Source organism: Brachycentrus maculatus, unplaced genomic scaffold, assembly GCF_059751285.1.
Source record: "Brachycentrus maculatus isolate JH-2025_06_01 unplaced genomic scaffold, ASM5975128v1 h1tg000513l, whole genome shotgun sequence".
In the NCBI taxonomy this organism is placed as follows: Eukaryota; Metazoa; Arthropoda; class Insecta; order Trichoptera; family Brachycentridae; genus Brachycentrus; species Brachycentrus maculatus.
In genome coordinates this window covers 108634-121984 of record NW_028281259.1, presented here as the reverse complement: position 1 = coordinate 121984, position 13351 = coordinate 108634, and the positions used below count along the sequence as shown (strand labels likewise).

At 42.4% G+C, this 13351-nt stretch overlaps 1 protein-coding gene across 2 annotated transcripts in view; it reads left to right on the top strand.

The window, feature by feature from the left end:
• Sik3 (Salt-inducible kinase 3) overlaps nucleotides 1-11496 on the top strand; it is a 39865-nt gene extending 28369 nt beyond the window's left edge. The window contains exons 16-19 of one of the 2 annotated variants that reach the window (XM_088272627.1): nucleotides 1096-1881; nucleotides 4335-4501; nucleotides 5434-5545; nucleotides 5964-11496. In XM_088272627.1, coding sequence (XP_088128753.1) covers nucleotides 1096-1881; nucleotides 4335-4501; nucleotides 5434-5545; nucleotides 5964-7741 — 2843 coding nt within the window. In that variant the 3' untranslated portion in view covers nucleotides 7742-11496. The remainder of the gene's footprint in view (nucleotides 1-1095; nucleotides 1882-4334; nucleotides 4502-5433; nucleotides 5546-5963) is intronic. The other variant, XM_088272628.1, reaches the window with a different exon arrangement.
• Nucleotides 11497-13351: the final 1855 nt, after the last annotated feature.

The following is a 13351-nucleotide window of genomic DNA, read 5'->3' as shown; positions in this document are numbered from 1 at the left end:
CAACCTGTCGCAGTGCTCAGTCCACCATCTGTGTGCTGGTATGGCTCAAAGATGAGGAAATTGTTGATAATAGGATTGGTCCTAGAAGTGAGCCCTGAGGTACTCCACTGAGTATAGCTGAACCAATTTTTCGCCATCTTTAGCTAACTGGGAGAATAATGCCGCCATTTTGTATTTTGATAGCTAGTTTTATTAATTCTGAGTGTTGTGTTAAATCCAGTAAGCATGTTTGATGTTGTGATTGCAGTTGTTTATCAATTTAGATTATTTTAATTTTAATTTTTATTAGATTTGCTCTTTCCCTTTTAGACAAATTTAGAAACTGCACGTTCCCTTTTAAATCCCGCCGTGAATATTGAAGAAAAACTATGTATTTCTTTATAATTTAACTGACTGACCATCATGCTGCTTCTCTGCAGGGGTAGGCAGAGAGAATAGAGCACCACATCAATATGCCTTTGCAAACAATCTTCACCTCTTCCACATTCGTGCATGTCTTCATAGATACCCGCCGATTATTTCGACTCCTGACCTGATACGCTCAAGTATTTTACGTACTTGATCATGCCAATTTTTCCTCGGCCTTCCTCTGCTTCTTTTACAGACCACATTCGCCTGGTAAATTTGTTTTAGTATCCTTTCTTCGCTCATTCGATCCACATGCCCAAACCATCTCATGGTTTGGGCATGTGGAACGAATGAGTGAAGAAAGAATGGTAAAACAAATTTATGATTCAAATGCAGTTGGAAATGGAAGCAGAGGAAGACCGAAAAAAGCTTGGCATGATCAATTATTTGAAATACTTGAAAATGGTTAGGTCAGAAGTCGGAATAATCGGCCGGATAAGTATGAATGTGAAAGGGGTGAAGAATGTTTGCAAACACAGAATGGTGTGGCATTATATTCTCTCTGCCTACTCCTGCGGGGAAGCGGCATTACGACTAGTCTATCGGCTAGTTGGTTAATAAACTATAATTTATGTAGATTTGAAATGTATAGTTTTTCTTCAGTATTTTTAATTTTTTTTTTTGCATTTTTTTGTGTTTATTTTTATTTGATTTTTTATTTTGTACATTATAATTTGACACCGACAGTTATAAGTCCCGAATTGGTTATGGAAGTGGAGGCCAGGATGAAAAGGAACTACCTCCCGCCGTCCATCCAGACCATACAGCAGGGCCAGGGCCAGATGATGATCCAGGCCCACATGATGCAGGCGCAGATGATGAGCCCAGGTCAGATGATGAGCCCAGGTCAGATGATGGGCCAAGGACAGATGATGGGCCAAGGACAGATGATGGGCCCAGGTCAGATGATGGGCCAAGGACAGATGATGGGCCAAGGACAGATGATCGGCCCAGGTCAAATGATGGGCTCTGGCCAGATGATGAGCTCTGCTCAAATGATGGGCCAAGGACAAATGATGGGGCCAGGCCAAATGATGAATCAAGGTCAAATGATGAACCAAGGTCAAATGATGAGCCAAGGCCAAATGATAGGCCAAGGTCAAATGGTCCCAGGATACATGCAGCATACCTTTCCGGGTCAAAGCTCCGTTCAGAATGGGAATTTCGCCGTTCCGCCGGCACAGCCGAATCCGGCGATGTCCCAGCCGAATCCGGCGATGTCACCGTCGAATCCGACAGCGTCCCCGTCGAATCCGGCCATGGCCCCGCTGAATCCGGCCGCGTCCCTGCCGAGCCCGGGCGCGTCCCCGGCCGGCGGCCCGTCCATGTTCGGCGGCGGGCAGATGGTGCTGCAGGCGGTGGGCGCGCTGGCCGCGCTGGGCTCCATCCAGAGCGGGCAGCCGCCGCGCAAGTACTCGGCGCACGGCCCGCACCGCTGCAAGCTGCAGACGCTGGCCACCGTGCAGGAGATGGGTAATCCGGCTGTCTTGTCAACTCTAGGGGTGGCGGGTCTGCGGAACTGTTCATCGCTCGCGTCAGATAGCTATCGAATCTGGTTCCGTTTTGTCAACATAGCTATACATAAATGTAGCTTCGGTTTTGATCAGTTTACCAAGGAAAACATTATACTAAATCAGGCTAGGTCAACTCTTGATAATGTTTTGTTAGGTTAGACGATTAGTGGGACTTCAAATCAGCTTTTTGTGAGTTATGTATGATCGATTTCATACACTAGGCTAGGATTTATCATTAAAGGATATCTTAATTTTAAACTAGGCAAGGTTATATAATTTCTAGCTATCTTAACTATAGATAAGGCGAGGTTATGTCATTTTAATCTATCTTAACTTTAGACAAGGTGAGGTAATGTAATTTATAGCTAAATTAGGCTAGGTTATGTGATTTCAAGCTATCTTAACTTTAGAAAAGGTGAGGTAATGTAATTTCTAGCTAAATTAGGCTAGGTTATGTGATTTCAAGCTATCTTAACTTTAGAAAAGGTGAGGTAATGTAATTTCTAGCTAAATTAGGCTAGGTTATGTGATTTCAAGCTATCTTAACTTTAGAAAAGGTGAGGTAATGTAATTTCTAGCTAAATTAGGCTAGGTTATGTGATTTCAAGCTATCTTAACTTTAGCCAAGGTGAGGTTGTATAATTTCTAGCTAAATTAGGCTAGGTTATGTGATTTCAAGCTATCTTAACTTTAGACAAGGTGAGGTTATATAATTTCAAGAACTTTCAAGAACAGATCTTAACTTAAGCAAAGGTGAGGTTATGTAATTTCTAGCTAAATTAGGCTAGGTTATGTCATTTCAAGCTATCTTGACTTTTTAACTTTAGGGTAGGACAGGGCCAAGTAAGGTTAGTCATTCTTGCACAGTTTCTCATAGCCTTTTTACTTATTTTATTTTAATTAATTTTCCTAGATTGCGTATCGCAAGTAAGTAACTGCACAATAGTTAATATATATATATAAAATTCTGCATGCTGTGTGTTGTAGTGTAATTCTATTAGCTAGATATACATTAGTTAATAAAATAGCTCTAGAAAAGAATGAGGTTTTGGAGATTGTTCAAAGCTTTCCAATTAAAGAAAGCGAGTCCTTTTCAGCAGATGGCGGTTGCATCTGCCAGTTGCATCTGCCAGTTGCATCTGGCAGTTGCATCTTGCAGCTGCATCTGGCAGTTCCAACATACGTTATAATACCTCTCAAGTTATAATTGACAGAATCAAACGACTGGTAATTCCGACGTCAGTTCTCACACACTTGTATAGGAACTGATATTGGACATGTGGGACTTCCATATTACCCTTGTTATTATGTGTTTTTCTTCTTCTTTTAAAACCCACCATACACTTACCATACACTTACATATCAGTTAAAATCGAGTCCTGGGGGACTCTTTGACAGCTATGCATAGAGGGAAATTTTCAAAATATTCTTAAGGAATACAAATTCTATGCATATTAATGAGGGGGGGGGGGGGGACGATGTATGGACAGAGGCCGAAACTTCGTCCACACCCATTAGTTTCAGTATGCATATTAACCTTCTCCTCCCGGTGATATGTATTTACTACAACTTGACTTTAAAAATGAGAATATCAGTATAAAATATAATAGATACGGGTTCACAATTTTTGTATTCCTCCGTAATACAATTACGTATTATAAAAAGGTATAGCAGAGGAAAATTGAGAAAAACATGGCACGATCAGGTATGCCAAATATGTACTTGGAAGTGGTCAGGTTAGGAGTCGAAACAATCGGCGGGTATGTATGAAGAGATGGATGAACGTGGAAGAGGCGAAGAATGTTTGCAAGGACAGAGTGGTGTGGCGCTCTATTCTCTCTGCCTACCCCTGCGGGGAAGCGGCGTGATGGTTAGTTAGTTAGTTAAAAAGGTATTACAATATAGTTATCCATTTGCAGCGACGGAAATGTATAATTTTTGGAAAAATCGGGAATAAAATCACCAACGAACAAGCTCTTCTCAGTGTGTGCGTGCGTGCCGTGCTTTGCGTACATATGCACGTGGCTGGATACTGTTTTCGCCATTTTCTTTTTAGTAGTGCGCGGATCGTCATACGCAGTGGTCGTGCCGCTACGCCAGCTATTGCGACTACTTGCGATGTATTTTTTTTCTGTTTTTTTTAGAAACTTACAAGAGCTAACATTACAAACATTTTGAGTTCAACTATGGTCAATAAAAGCAACATTGAGGAATATTCATATCTTTCACGTTTTTAAAACACATTTTCATATGGTGTACGAAATACATATCACCCTTTGCGCGTTGAAGTTTTTAGCAGCGTAAGGGAAGGGTTAATGCATACTATAAAAAATATACAATAATTTGGTATTTCCTAAACTTGTGAACTGTAAAGGAATGGGTTGATGATGTGTTGTGTTGTGTGCGTTGTAGCTCGCGAGCACAGCGAGAGGTACTCGCCGGTGCGGCGCTGCTCGGACAGCCAGTGCCTGGCGGCGGGCCGCGCGGAGGAGGGCGCGCCGCTGGCCGCCTCCTGCGCGGACCACTCCGGCTCCGACGTCAGCATCCGGAGCGTGCACAAGGAGTACCAGATGCTGCAGGTACGCCCCGACACCGCTCCGGTCAATCCGGTAATCGTATAATGGAATCCGGCGAGTGTATAATCAAATCCGGTTGACTTAAAATCGAATCCGGTATCGATATAACTCGATCCGATAATGATATTATTGAATTCGGTAATAGTACAACTCAGGTGATTTTACAACAAATTCCCAAAGTGATATATCTACAACCAGATTCGGTAGTTACAAATGAATCTACTGACAATACTTCCGGACCCAGTAATTTTACAATCGAATTTGGTATAATGACTCAACACCATTAGATACTCACAAAAGAGAATCCAGTGATGATGAAAGTGAATCCGGTAATGATGTAACTGAATCCGGTAGTAAAACAACTGAATTCAGAAGTAATACTACCGAAGCCAATAATAATAATACACCTAATTTGGTGATGATATAACATAATCCGGCAATGATGCCACCAATTCGTGTAATGATTCTATCTACATAATCCCATATCATATATTGTTTTGCGACACACTTGTCTGAGAGCACGCATTCCTACCACATTCGGTCTACTTTCATCCTTCTTTTGCCAACTCTATGCTTCACTTCCATGCATCAGAGTTGGAATCAGGACTCCCAGTTCAGAATTTGCTGATAGGCTTTTATTTACAGTGCACCATTCACTCTCCTCTCCATCTCTAGAAAACATACTTCTCAGATATAGGAAACCATCTACCTGTTCCGTGATTTCCCCATTCAATACTAATTCACATCCAGATCTACATTTATCTCTTCCAAAAACCCTGACTTTGGATCTGCTGCACGTTCATCAGAAAACCGCTTTCCTTGCACACACTACACCCAGTCTAATAAAAGATTCAATGGTCCATTTTGACGTTTTGTTACGACGGATGGTGCGAGGGAGAAGGCGATAAGGCTGAGTGTAGTTTTGCCCTTTGCAGAGAGGACTGGAGCGACAGAGACAGGCGCAGGTGACCCCCTCGCCGCCGCTGCTGGACGCCAACGCTGCAGCTCTCACCTACCTGGCCACCGCCTCCCCGAGCTCCGTTCCTGGTGAGTCCCTCTCCTCATCAAGAGATGGTGCCCAGGGCACTGCACTGGATCCATTCCAGTGTCTGATTTATGGTGGATGTTTCGATGGTGATGTAAAGAAAGCGTGCAAGGCTGGGATGAGCATTATCCAGCAAACTAAGGAAGGTGGGTCGAGATGACTGGGCATGTGAATCGAGTGAATGAAAAACGAACAGTAAAACTTTTTTTTGAGGTGAATGCAGATGGAAATATGAGCAGAGGATGACTGAGGAAAACTTGGCATGATCAAGTGTTTCAAATACTCAAGAAGAAGTCGGAATGACCAGTGATTATGATAAGATGAAGGTGATTTGTAAAGCTAGATCGGTGTGGTACTCTGTCCGCTCCCATGGAGGAGGGGTGAGATGGTCAGTTAGTTATATATGTCTAACGATTGCAGGTTCCCCGATCCACCAGCCCTACCAGCAGTACGTGGCGCCCGCGGGCCCCTTCCCGCGCATGGCCGCCATCCGCGCGCCCGCCGCCATCGAGCTGGCGGCGCTGCGGCCCGACTGCGTGGGCGGCATCGTGCGCGGCCTGGAGCACGCGCTGCGCGAGCGCCGCGTCGGGCTGGAAGCCGCCAACCGCGTGCTGCGCACCGGCCTGCTGCCGCCCGACCTGGCCGCCGCGCTCGGCCTCACGCCGCAGCTGCTGGCCGACAGCCTCGCCTTCCCGCCGCGCTCGCCCTACCGCAGCCGCGACGCCTCGCCCGCGCGCGACCCGCTCGCCTCGCCGCTGCACCAGATCACGCAGGGCATCAGCTTCCTCAACACGGCGGGCGGCTCCATCACGCAGGGCACGCCGCAGGCCGCGCTGCCGCTCGACCTCAGCCGCCCCGCGCCGCCGCCGCCCGAAGACCCGCCCATGGACACCGCGGAGCCCTGGCCCTACCCCGGCGCGCCCGCCGCGCCGCTCTTCCTGCCGCCGCTGCACCCGCAGGTGCACGCCGTGTCGGCGCGCTCGCTCAACAACTCGCCCGTCTCCAACCCCGGCTCCCCGGGCCTGGACATGATCCGCGAGGAGAGCGCCGGCGCGCAGCGCAAGTCCGTGCAGTTCGCGCCGGACGGCGTGGCCTTCCCGCACGACCTCGCGCCGCAGAACCACCCGCAGATCAGCCTCACGGACTGCCTGGGCTCCGAGATCACGCTGGTGGCCTCCTCCTCCGAGGACAGCATGGACTCGCTGGAGAACCACCCGGAGTACTCGCGCTTCCGAGAGGACCTGCTGCCGCAGTTCGTCATCTCCGAGCCGTCCGACTTCGAGGACCGGCCGTCCATCATGCGCGGCATCGGGCGCAAGAGCAGCCGGGAGGGCGGCGCGGAGGGCGCGGGCGCGCCGGACTGCGCCGAGCGGCCCCGCGAGCCGCCGCCGCCCGCCGAGGCGGCCGTCCTCGCGTCGCCCGACTGCGACCGGAGCAACCAGATCCGCGTGGGCGACGACCCGGAGCTGGCGCGCCGGGGCAGCGACAAATCGCTCGGCTTCAGCGACGACTCGCTGAGCAACGACTCGGACCCCTCGGGCGGGCAGTCGGCCAACCACTCGGTGGACGCGTCGCCCAACTGCGACCGGAACGTGGCGTCCATGTACTCCAACATAGTCTCGGCCAGCTCGGGGTTCAGCGAGAACCGGGGCAGCTTCAGCGAGCACCGGGAGAGCTTCTCGGAGCGCGCCGGCAGCGAGTACCGCGGCTCCTTCTCCGACCGCGGCAGCTTCTCGGAGATGGGCGCCCGCGGCAGCTTCTCGGAGCGGGGCGAGACGCCGCGCGGCAGCCTCTCGGCGCAGGGCGGCGCCGTCGGCGAGGCGGGGGACATGGAGAAGCTGCAGAAGTCCACGCTGGACCTGAGGATAGGCGACGAGGTCGAGGAGGAGCCGCCCGACGAGTACTACGAGGTGACCCTCTCGGACCTGTGCTCCGAGATGGACTCGAGCCGGATACTGGAGGTGCTGAAGGACGTCATCAACACGCGGGTGCCGCCGCGGAATATTCTGGTGTGCGGGGCCGACGTGGCGCCGGAGACGCTCAACCTGAGCCTGGAGTACTCCGGGGGAGTGCAGATCGAGCTGGTGGTCTGCGAGGGGAAGACCAAGAACAAGGGGCTGAAGATGCGCCGCATATCGGGCGACCAGTGCGAGTACGGCAAGCTCTGCCAGCAGCTGATCAGCAGCCTGACGGTCTGACGGACCGACCCCTTGTGATTTAGCGAGAATCATTCCTTGTATAGCTACATATATATTTTCCCATACCCATAAATTGTACCCGTAACTATGTTATTCCTCTTGTACGTAAATCTTACATTCTGTCAAATACCAGATCAACTGTGGTGAAATTACGCAGCCCTGTTTTACGCCTTTTGATACTGCAAATCATGATTTTATGCCCTCAGTAAGGCTTATACTAGCCGTGCTGGTCTGACACACACACACACACAAACAATGATTTTATACATTTGATAAATTTACTCTCATTCTAGGATTTAAACCGTATACATCCAATGGAATTCCATAACAAGGATATATTATTAACAAGCTCGTTGTGTTTGGGGTGTGGAGTTATAAATCGCACGAATTTCTGCATTTAAAAAAAAACAATAGTTTCGCCCGATGCCATCTATGAATCTGATTCAATATTACTTTTTGGTTCGGGTCTCCGCTAGAGATAGGATTTCGCCCACAGATGGGGTTCTATGCCTAGTACTGATTTATATGAATTTCACAATATTTTTGTAATATAATTGTAATATAATTTTGACTATGGATTATTTTCACGTAAATTTTGTAAATATTGTAATTTTTTCTTGTATTTTATACAAAAAAACAAACATTTGTATTATGCCTTGAACACTGCTGCCGTTCTCCCTTTCCTACCCACTGGTCCTCCTTCATTTCCTTTCCTACAGGAAATATATGTAGCAGTAATGCCCTCCACGCTGAGCTCCATAGTTCGCATAATATTTCACTCCATGGAGGGCGGCATTGACCAGCTAGCTTTAGGTCGAGTCGATTCAATACAGTGCCCTATGCACCACTGCTCATCTGATTATTTGTGGGAATAATTTTGTTATGCTTAAAATCGTCCCAACTTATGGGCGATGAGAGAAATGATACACCCTATGGGCGTTTGTGCAGTACCCGAAATTACACAGAATTTTACCGTCCAGCATGTCAGTTAGCTTTGTAAAACGATGATTGGCTCGGATTGGCTTGTGCTTTTGTCCATCTTTCTTCGGATCGGAGCTCTTGATCGGTGCGTGAACACGTTGCGCGTAAACTCTATCACGCTAAACTATCGAAGTCGCTTTCATTCAAAACCGGACTGCCGGACGGTCAAATTCCGTGTAGTGCACAAACGCCCTATGGGAGTTTATCGGTTCTTGTGTGGCTACCGTCTTCTTCCTCGTATAACTATGGAATGGATTGAGACAGCCTGGTCATTCTTTCACTGTTAGATTCGTCTTTTCGACCTTTATATCATCAGCGCCTTTTGCACCAAATTGCAACCCTGAGAAATTGTTTCTTTAGGCCCAAATTGACACATGTGTAGCTTCAATTGAAAGAGCTACACTGCAATGAAAAAAAAAAAAAACTAACTAACCATCACGCCGCTTTCCGCAGGGGTAGGCAGAGATAATAGAGCGCCACACCACTCTGTCCTTGCAAACATTCTTCGCCTCTTCCACGTTCATGCATCTCCTCATACATACCCGCCGATTGTTACGACTCCTAACCTGACCACTTTCAAGTATTTGGGATACCTGATCGTGCCATGTTTTTCTCGGTCTTCCTCTGCTTCTTTTCCCGCTAACATTCGCCTCATAAATTTGTTTTACCGTTCTTTCCTCACTCATTCGTTCTACATGTCCAAACCATCTCAACACACCTTTCTTAATTTTATCGATAATGCTTATCTCAGCTTTGCACTGCAATGAAAAGGTCCAAATCAGAGGTTCCCAGTCTTGCTTCTTTAATCACTCTACGTATGCAAACATCCCGCTTCTTCTTGATGAGTAATTGCCAGAAATATGACGGAATTTTCCCGATAACATTCCAATATTTTATATATGTCCTTATGTTGTAATCCCATGTTGGTAGCAGTACGTATGTGTACATATATGTTAATATTATATTTATAAATATTTTTTAAATGTTGCGTTCCTTGATTTTTGCATTGTACAATAGATTTGTAAATATTATGTAAAATATTTTAATTTTAAAATTCAGACTGTGTAGTCAATTACTATATAAGTACGATAATTATATGTATATATAATGTAAAAAAATATACATTAAAAATGAAAATGCAGTGTTTCCGGCCGCCCTGTATATAAATGGTTCGGATCCCTGCTAAATAGTTTGAACATTTACTTAACAGATGTCGTTAATGTTTTTAATTTTTTTTTATGAATGATTTTTTACACGTATTTACGGAAATATAAGCCATATGATCGTGATTCACTATTGATATTATGTGAGAATTGTTTGTACGTATTTCCCGTCACTTGAGTCACGTTTGAAATTTGATAAAAACGATAAGTAAACGCACATTTTACGTTGATTGTTTTAACAGCCTAATGGAAACAGGCAGAAAATTGAGTCTTGTCAATGTGAATGGGTCGTACGAGTATGCAACCCTGAGCCATTCTCTGCCATCTATATCTCTTGAAGTATACACCATCCCTAAGTGTAGTTATCTGGGGTGTGGGACTGATCACCTTGCCTTGTTATTTAGCGATCGAGCAAACGCCATATTGGAACATGTGCCCTATGCACCAAGGTGTGTCTAAAAATCTTATGCATTGCCCTATGCACCATTCACATGCGAACAATTTTTGTGTTTATAACGTGTTCTAGCGATAATCAACTCGTTTGATGTTGTTTTGAGTAGTTGAAGCAACAGCTGTCAACTGCGGCTCGCATCGCATTCACACGACCCAATGTTGCCATGGGGGCTAACTTGCCTCTACGAATGCGTATATCGCAGAAATCCATTTGTCTCTATCTTTCGGTATTGTCTATGCTCTAGTGTTTCCTGTCTGCCGTTTGATGCGGTCCGTTCATCGTTGGCTTGCGACCGCACACAAAAGTTGAGGAAATCAGTCTATCTCTGTCAGACTATATATTTTACTCCTCTATCCGTGATTACGATAAGCAATCAGTTACTAATTTCAATGCCCTATGCATCGTCGGACTCCTGTCCCACAAGCGTGACTAAATGTGCGGCCGAAAGCGACGCTTTTAAACAAATTTTGATTATACGATGTTGTTTCAAACATTATATGACATTTGTTCCAATTCATTATATGTAGTTGACTTGTTGAATTTGGTTGCGGAATATTTGTTTTATTGAGTTGTTACAAATTGCAGATTATAAAAATTGAGTTATTGAATTGTTCTGAACAAAAATATTATTATTATTTTAAATTATTGATTGATTTTATTTGAGTTTTTTTTATCAAGACATTATTGTGAATTGCAAATGGATTTTATTTTAGAAATTTTACCAAACGCATATCATTATAGTTTGAATTTTTTTTTAATATAGGTTGAGTTGTTTTAAATTACATATTATTGTAATTGAATTGTTCTAAATTACAGATTATTGTTGTTTTTATTTAGAGTTTTTAAAAATTGAGTTTTCCTAAATTACAGATTGCAATTGAATTGTTTTAAACTACAGAATATTATAATTGAGTTGTTCTAAATTACAGATTATTGCAATTGAATTGTTTTAAATTACAGAATATTTTAATTGAGTTGATCTAAATTACAGATTATTGCAATTGAATTGTTTTAAATTACAGAATATTTTAATTGAGTTGTTCTAAATTACAGATTATTGCAATTGAATTGTTTTAAATTACAGAATATTATAATTGAGTTGTTCTAAAATTACAGATTGTTGCAATTAAATTGTTTTAAATTACAGAATATTATAATTGAGTTGTTCTAAAATTACAGATTGTTGCAATTAAATTGTTTTAAATTACAGAATATTATAATTGAGTTGTTCTAAATTACAGATTATTGCAATCGAATTGTTTTAAATTACAGAATATTTTAATTGAGTTGTTCTAAATTACAGATTATTGCAATTGAATTGTTTTAAATTACAGAATATTATAATTGAGATGTTCTAAATTACAGATTATTGCAATTTAATTGTTTTAAATTACAGAATATTATAATTGAGTTGTTCTAAAATTACAGATTGTTGCAATTAAATTGTTTTAAATTACAGAATATTATAATTGAGTTGTTCTAAATTACAGATTATTGCAATTGAATTGTTTTAAATTACAGAATATTATAATTGAGTTGTTCTAAATTACAGATTATTGCAATTGAATTGTTTTAAATTACAGAATATTATAATTGAGTTGTTCTAAATTACAGATTATTGCAACTGATTTGTTTTAAATTACAGAATATTATAACTGAGTTGTTCTAAAGTACAGATTATTGAAATTGAGTTATTGTAAATGACAGATTATTATAATAGAGTTCTAAAATACAGATTATTGCAATTGAGATGTTTTGAATTAAAGAATATTATATTTGAATTATTATTGAAATTGAGTTGTTTTAAATGACAAATTATTATAATTGAGTTATTATTGAAATTGAGTTGATCGAAATTGCAGAATGTTTCAAGTGAATTGTTCTTGATGATTATAACCGAATTGTTTTGTATTACAGGTTACTAAAATTAAATGATTAGCGAGTTAGTGAATAAGTATACATTGTAAAATGCACAAATTATATCAATTTAATGAAATTAGACTAATGAACAATTTACTTCTTCTTGCAGTGCCTATTAATTAAGAGTTAAATTATTAACCTGTATTGATTCATGCGAATATCAACCTATTTTCATAGAAACGCGGATGCAATAGGTCCATATTCCCCTGCCCGGGAGTGGCACTTGATGCCGCCATTTGTAACTGTCGTCTCCGTTTCGACGTGCGCGGAAAATTGAACCCTGTCGACGCCTTTCGCAGTACATTCCATCGTCGAGTTGGTTCGAATGTCCGCGAGGAGTTTTTAGTAAGAAATTATCCATAGACATTTTTGACTATATTGTCATTTGATTTTTTCACCATAGATAAAGTGAATGTAATGACGCCGGTGCTGCCAGATGTAGGAAAAAAAACCTACCCATATTTTTTTAATTCTTTAAAAAATACTCAATAATCATGCAGATAAAAATTATATATATATTATATATATATATATATATATATATATATATATATATATATATATATATATATATACATATATATATATATATAGAATTTTGTCTAGTGTCCCACCAGTCTGTAGATGTCGGAAATGACAAAAACCCGGTCACTGGTCAAATAAAATAAAAGTCAAAAAAACTATAAAGTTTTTGTTTGTTTATATTGAGTGTTGGGAACAAAAAACCAAATTTAGTTACGACATTTAAAAAAATGTCATTTTGATCGCCCGTGTCTAGCTATCGACCTGGCACATTCAGGATGTACAGCCATCTTATTCTTTTTCCATGTTCGCTTGCTAGGTCTACTCTAGCATATGCTCAACACGAGCATATGCTCATATAACATATCGCTCACTCCTTTCAAGAACGTCATAAATCAAAAAACTTGATTTTTCAGGAGAACGTTTTTAAAGTTTAAGAATATAACACAACGTATTAAAAATAAATATCAAGCCACTTTTTGAACTTTTTACTGTGCAACACATCTTTTTAGGTAAAACCTGAATGTTTTTCCTCCATTTGAAAAATATTAGATATTTTTAATGAAATAA